Source organism: Mya arenaria, chromosome 9 (assembly GCF_026914265.1).
Source record: "Mya arenaria isolate MELC-2E11 chromosome 9, ASM2691426v1".
In the NCBI taxonomy this organism is placed as follows: Eukaryota; Metazoa; Mollusca; class Bivalvia; order Myida; family Myidae; genus Mya; species Mya arenaria.
Genome location: NC_069130.1, coordinates 40,713,914 through 40,720,688, shown reverse-complemented (window position 1 = coordinate 40,720,688; position 6,775 = coordinate 40,713,914). Strand labels below are relative to the sequence as shown.

General features: G+C 35.6%; 1 protein-coding gene across 1 annotated transcript; it reads right to left on the bottom strand.

Moving 5' to 3' along the window:
• Positions 1–1,199: 1,199 nt before the first annotated feature.
• Positions 1,200–6,272, bottom strand: LOC128246006 (uncharacterized). Its single transcript, XM_052964216.1, has 5 exons — positions 6,215–6,272; positions 5,301–5,426; positions 4,504–4,591; positions 2,496–2,924; positions 1,200–2,049 (listed from the first exon to the last, which is right to left on the bottom strand). The coding sequence occupies exons 1-5, from the start codon at positions 6,270–6,272 to the stop codon at positions 1,458–1,460; spliced, it is 1,293 nt and encodes a 430-aa protein (XP_052820176.1). The 3' UTR covers positions 1,200–1,457.
• Between the last annotated feature and the right edge of the window lie 503 nt (positions 6,273–6,775).

The following is a 6,775-nucleotide window of genomic DNA, read 5'->3' as shown; positions in this document are numbered from 1 at the left end:
AGTATCAGTTAATATATCAAGTTCGTTCCTAAAGCAAGCAATGAGATGATTGAGAATGTACAGTTTATTAATATACAAACTATATTCCATTGAAACTGTGGTGTTTTTTATTGTTACCCTTGGAGTAATTAAAACATTAAACATGGTATGTGTTCTATTTCGTCACGATATTTTCTTTTGTTTGCTTTCTTTCGTCTGTTTAAACTCGACCATTTAAGAATCATTCGGAACTCCTCGGCTATTTTTAACGTAAACAACCTCGGATGTATGCCGGCACATCAGTAAAAGTAGTTCGTTTTTTTTTCCTTAATTAAATGTAGCGTTTTAGCTTGTATTTATTGATCTAAGTTTAAATTTAGTGCCAGTAAAGTGTTTTATTGCAAACATAACTAAGATTTGCAATAGTTAAGTCTCATTAAGTTTAACTGCTAAATTAAATTACTACGTGATCTACTTGCATTGGACTTAAACGTACCGATTTCTGAGTATGTAAACCGTCCATATACATCCGACGTTGTTTCGATAAAAATGGCCGAGGAGCTGACGTTGTTTTCGAAAACAAATGGCCGAGGAGCTCCGAATGTTCCAGAATGAATGTTACGACAACTCTTTGTAAACTTATACACAAGTTAATCGGAACACCTCGGACATTTTCCATAGAAAGTAACATGTATGACGGGGCATTAGCAAAAGTTCTTCGTAAATTAATAATGATATTAATGGGTTGTAGTGTAATTCGTTTAACGACGTTCAAACTGATTTCCAGTAAAGTATATCATTGCATAAATAATTCAGATTCCTAAGAGTAAAGTCATAAAGCTTAACTGCTAAATTGAATCACTACGCGATCTACTCTCAGCGTTAGTTCAATGTAAAGATTTTTGACATTGTAAAAAAGCATCCATATACATCCAACTTTGTTTTCGAGCTGTTCCGATTTGATAAAAAAAAATGAATGCAACCTTTATATACGAGCGGAATTTAAAAGCTGAATTTGCCCTAAACACAGTTTCTGTAAAATCTTACGAAATAACAAATAATTGAATTTGGTTCTGATTGGTACAGATTTGGAACTAATAATGCTCTGATTAAAACTGGCATCGATATATTTAAAAAAAAATGGGTAACCAGCGTAAAAGCATGAAATATTGTCGAACTATTTTTGGATATATTTATTATTGTTTACTGTTTTCCTTCTTCGTTGGTAATACATGCATATCAAGAACAGAACACCTGAATTCAAGTCTACATAATGACAGAGAACCACGTGAACGTAGGCGAATCTTTTATTGTCACACTTACATTTGTATTCTTTTGTTTAAGAATTTCAATTTACCATTCAGCCGTTTGTTTTCGTTTTCTATGTGCTTGTTAAGTTCGCCATTGATAGTTTTTTGTCTCCAATTCATGCTACAAATAAAACATAAATATATCCATTGTTTCTATGCAAATCACAGCTATTGCCATTTTCTGCCTTTCCAGCGCCTTTGAACTTTGTTCCTTTTCTTTTCTTTCTTGTCTTTCTTTCTATCGAATTTGTTCTTCCAATAACCATTTCTGTCTTTACTGTAATTTCGGTCGTCCGTTTCTTGGCTCTCTAGATTTTCGGGAACTTCCGGTTGATCCATTCTCGACCAGAATCCGTTCTCGTGCCCAAAATGATCTCCCCAATACGCATTCCGTTCCTCTTGTGACATTGATAGAAGTCTAGCAATCCTTTCTTCCCTCTTTTCCCATAATTCGTTGACTTTGTGTTTTGGATTACCTCTATCTTTGTTCTGCTTGCCTTTCGCCTTTTCATACTTCTTTTCAGCCTTTTTCTCCAACTTGGTTCTCCATTTAATCAATTTATCCTCTCTTCCTGTTGCCAGCCACTTGTCCAGTTTTTCTGCAAACTTTTCTGCCTTCCGTTGAACCTTCATCGTATTTTTCTGATATTTTAGTTCCTGCTTGACTTTCTGTTTCTCCTCCTTTCCAGCGTTCTTCTTGTCCTTTCGCTCCTTCTTTTGCTGCTTGTGCCATTTCTTACGTTCCCATTTACTGTATGGCCTATAAATCGAGTAAAATTTTCTTTAAAAATCTTCAACTGAACAAGACGTTTATTTGATCTAATTAACTTAGTCATTGTAATAGGGTTTGACTTTATACAACACAGGTTTTGGTTCTGTTTTGAGGAATTGCATCAGACAATACTTGGTCAAACACTGTTTAACAGACAAAGTTGATCTATATTTACATATAATCTTTATTAACATTTTGTAAAAGGCAATATAAGTTAGTGGGGTTTTAGTTATTACGTTGTTTACTTATGCATACATATTGGCGAAGCAAACACATTTCTATGCAGAACATGCTATTATACTTAGTATTTACTTGTAACAACCATTCCCATTCATTAGAGGTTTGATAATGATAAAGCTGTGGTACGCATAGCATCATCACTCTGGTGTAGGAGAATGGTAAAAACGTGAATAACGGAATCACATTGAACTTACCTCATGTCATTTTCCTCGTCATCATCGCCACTATCGTCAAAGTTTTCTTCGCCTGTTTCTGCTTTCTTATAATTTTCTTCACTATCGGTGTCGTCACTATCATTGCGTGTGTTGACGTCAACTTGTGTGTCGTTCACTTCTTTTTCATCATTATCAACAGTCTCTTCTTCATCTGAGCTGTCATCAACATCAATCTGGGCGTAATATACCTCATATTCCTCACTGTCGGAGTCGGAGTCTTCATCACCGTCCTCAGATGAATCGCTGACGTCATCATCATCGCTCTCATGTGATTCGCTGACGTTATCATCATCACTCTCAGATGATTCGCTGACGTCATCATCATCGTCACCAAGGAAACACTCGACAGTGACGTCTTCCGTTGGGGTCAACCAGACTGGCTCACAGGTGAAGTTACACGGATCTGAACTAAACCAGAAAATGAACATACTTACAGTTTTTTTTTATATTTCATTATAAATATCACATTTATGTTATCAATGTTAATATGCTCTGCAAAAACATTTTAAGGGGTAGAAGGGTGAGGCCGCAGCCCCCTCCCTCCGTTAGTTACAAATATTGCTTCATTTTCTACCTGAATCCTTTTAGACGATTTTAAGACTGCATACCGAATAATGCCATTTTTATGTTTACTTTCCATGGCTTTTTTCTGCGCATTTTACGGAAAAAGACCCTAAACATTTTGGGAAAACTTGTTTCGCGAAATTGGGAAAATTTACAGTTAAAAGAATATACATATGTAAGTATCTTCCATGGCCGACCCTCGCGTAGGGTGTTTTGCGGAAACGAGGTTTACCGAGTTTCCGCAAAAACACCCTGCGCGAGGGTCGGGATAAACCTATTTAACACGAGCGGCTATGGTAGATGCTTTTTCTCCCACCTCAGTTAAACAAAATTGTGTAAAAATGTAATTTTTGCTGGAACCCTTTTGTGCGTAGTGAAAATAAATGCGTATGGATATTTGATAATTCGTGGTTGTCATGGATATGCTCGCAGTGATTCAGGTTATGTTACTAGTCAAATCGGTCTTTAAATAGTTCGGAGGAAAGTGAAGCATTATTTCTTAAAATATGCGTGAAAACTTTTTATGGTGACATTTGAAGCGAGAAATAGTAAATTAGCATTCTAAATATCGCCACAAGACAAGGTTTCTATGATGCTACAGACGACTGTCTTCAACAAGGGAGGTAATTATAATGTGGCGACAATTAAAAAGGAGTTCCATACGGGCATTTTATCTTCGCCCGTGGGCAAGATAAGAATTTCTAGCATGGTTAAATTATTGGATCTACTTATCTGAAGTGGGAGAACAAGATTGTCAGTCTCATGCGAATGAAAATGGCTGAATTGTCAATTGCAATAAACCATGACAGATTACTTTTCATACTGACCTCTGAATGTAATGTAAATCAACGATTTCTTAATTCAATTACCCCCAAAACTTTACACCATCTTAATTTAATATGGTGTTGAATGAACCAGTACAGGTAAAAGTCATTTATAAGTCCAGAATAAAAAGCTCCTCACTACCAAAGTATGGACAGTTATTCGGTAAAAGAAACAACATTTATTGTAGCCAAATACAATCGAACCTCGATGGCTCGAACTCGCTTGGCTCGAATTCTCCCTTGCTCGAACCAGATGTAAAGTAACGATTTATATAATTTATAATGAAGGTAAGCATTTTCGCTTTTTCCGACCCTCGAGGTATTATCGACGGTCCCTGAGAGTTCGAGCCGACGGGGTTCGACTGAGACATGTAACTATAAAAGAAGATGTATATATTTAAAAAAATGTCATTAGACAATATGAATTCTCGAATTCATTGGTTATATTTCCATCCACAAATATTTGTGGATAGAATTATGAACAATGACCCTGAACATGGTCACAACACATTTATTGTCAATAATAACATTTAATTTCCAATAAGCAAGCCGCCTTGGTGAATATAAGTGTTTACAATATATCATAAAAGACAACTTACTAGCAAACAGCATTCTTGATAAAGCATGTTGCATTTTCGCATGGTTCCAACTCGCACTGAATCACTTGGTCGTCCACCATATCACATTCTGAAATAAAACGACATGATGGCAATTAATTCAAGGGTCGTTCCTGAAGTTCTAGGATTTAGTGTACCAGAAAATAATGTTATAACATACATGCACTTGAAATCATGAGTCTGAGAACATTTTAACTTTATGAGGGGTGATCAGATCTACGTGGATTGGCAATTAAAGTTCATGAATATACTTCGAAATATTGTGAAGCTTTATGAGCAAGAAATCATTGACGTCATTGGAATGCTCCGATCGGGTCAACCGCATGTCGTTTATGGAATAAAATACAGCGAAATATGTATGTGTTGCTCTGAAATTTTCAGTAAGTATATCAGAAATGATATACGTATTGTATGTGAATGTTCTATGTGCAATAATAATTAAATAATTATAAAAGTCCACGTACTTCTGGATCTACCCTCGTTCATCCTTTGAGAAACGTTTTAACAATATTTTTTCAATTAACTGCTTCGTAGAGATTGACATTTAAGCAGTATAATAATGTGTTTTAACCAGAGTAGAGCGTATGTTATAAACAAGTTTCAAATCATGTAATGGAAATCCTAGTTTACAAAACATATTTCAATGCAATAGCCAATACAGTCTTTTAAACTAAATTCAGGAGTGCATTTTATAAAAAAAAGTGGTTAACTTGATTCAAAAATAAATAAATAACTCTCAATCAAACAGTATTCTCCTTTATAATAATAAAGATTCATACCGGGAACCAGGCACATTCCCATGCAGCATTTATCCGTTTCAAGACAATTAAAATCTGATTTGCATCCGGGAACTAGTGGAACGACACGACCCTGTGACGTCACATCCGGACATTCTCCAGGCTTATCTGCAAAGAAAAATGTATTCGTAATCAAAATTAAAATGGGCTGATACATAAATCATAAGTTAAAAGTTAATAAAGTTTAAAGATGTAATTGAATATATTTACTAGAATAACAAGACGGTAAAAGGACCCTTTTAAATACTGGAAATATATATATTCTTATAGCACGTGCATTTTTACAATAAGCATTTTCTTCATTAATTCAACCATTTTATTGGATACTAAGATTCAATTGCATACAAATACAACTTTGGCAGTTACAAAATACGATTACTTATGACAAAGACCAAATGTGTTTTGCATTCAAAGAAACTATGTAAATTATGCACAAAACAATAGTTGAGGTTGGAAATGATACATATCTTATCTTTATTTAAATTGCAGAAATTGAGAAATGACAAAATATTGCCGCTTTGCTCTTTGGCGATCGAAGAAATTGAATGCCAAAAACGGACAAACTTTTTATGGTGAAAAACACATCACTTCAAACTCGTAAATCAGGGCAAGGAATAAGTATAAGCCAATAATTGATAGTTTTCCAATCCACTAGCGGGCCCGGGGCGCATCCGGCGACCCCCACCCACATAAACTACATATGTGCAGATTGATTCAAATCTTTTTAAAGATCCGTAGCTAAAGAACACGCCTGTTCGCGTCCTACATCATCAAAATGCCGTTGCTTGCCAGAATATTGGCCACTGCGGTCCCAGATCCTACTCTGGTGATCGGAGATGAACATAGTTACAAATATACTATAACAATTAATATAAAGGGATAGTTTAAAGTCTTACCAAACAAAATTCCGACTGACAGCGCTACAAGAGCACAAAGCACAAAAACAACATTCATCATCGCGCATCCAAGTCTTAATGAGCAATCTGGCTGACCAAGTCTTTGTTTTGGGAGCATCATAAACAGGTGCGTTACACTCTTTGACCTTCGTGCCTAATCGACGATTGGTCAAGCCGTCGTTATCAAGAACAGTTTATCTTGGGGTGAAGTTTCGGGGAAAACAAAAACAAAATCTGGTTCGCTGCTGTTTGTCAGAATCGAGCATGTGCTCATTTGCCTTAGACTGGTTCCGCATGCTTTGGTCATGACTTTAATGTTAAATCATTAATAAGGTTTCTTTGTTCACTTAGCTCAACCTAGCATAACGTTGCTCGTGTTAATATCTTGCTCACAAAGTAGCATCATTTTGCTCATGTTGATATCTTACTCACAAGCTAGCATAATGTTACTCATGTCGACATCTTACTCACAAACAAACATAACTTTGCTCATGTTGATATCTTACTCACAAACTAGTATAACGTTGCTCATGTTGATATCTTACTCACAAACTAGCATAA

Coding starts and splice junctions, on each gene's coding strand:
- LOC128246006 (XM_052964216.1), bottom strand. CDS start 6,272: ATGAATGTTGTTTTTGTGCTTTGTGCTCTTGTAGCGCTGTCAGTCGGA. Junction 5,427..6,214: donor GTCAGTCGGAATTTTGTTTG/GTAAGACTTTAA, acceptor TTTTCTTTGCAG/ATAAGCCTGGAGAATGTCCG. Junction 2,050..2,495: donor GACGAGGAAAATGACATGAG/GTAAGTTCAATG, acceptor CTCGATTTATAG/GCCATACAGTAAATGGGAAC.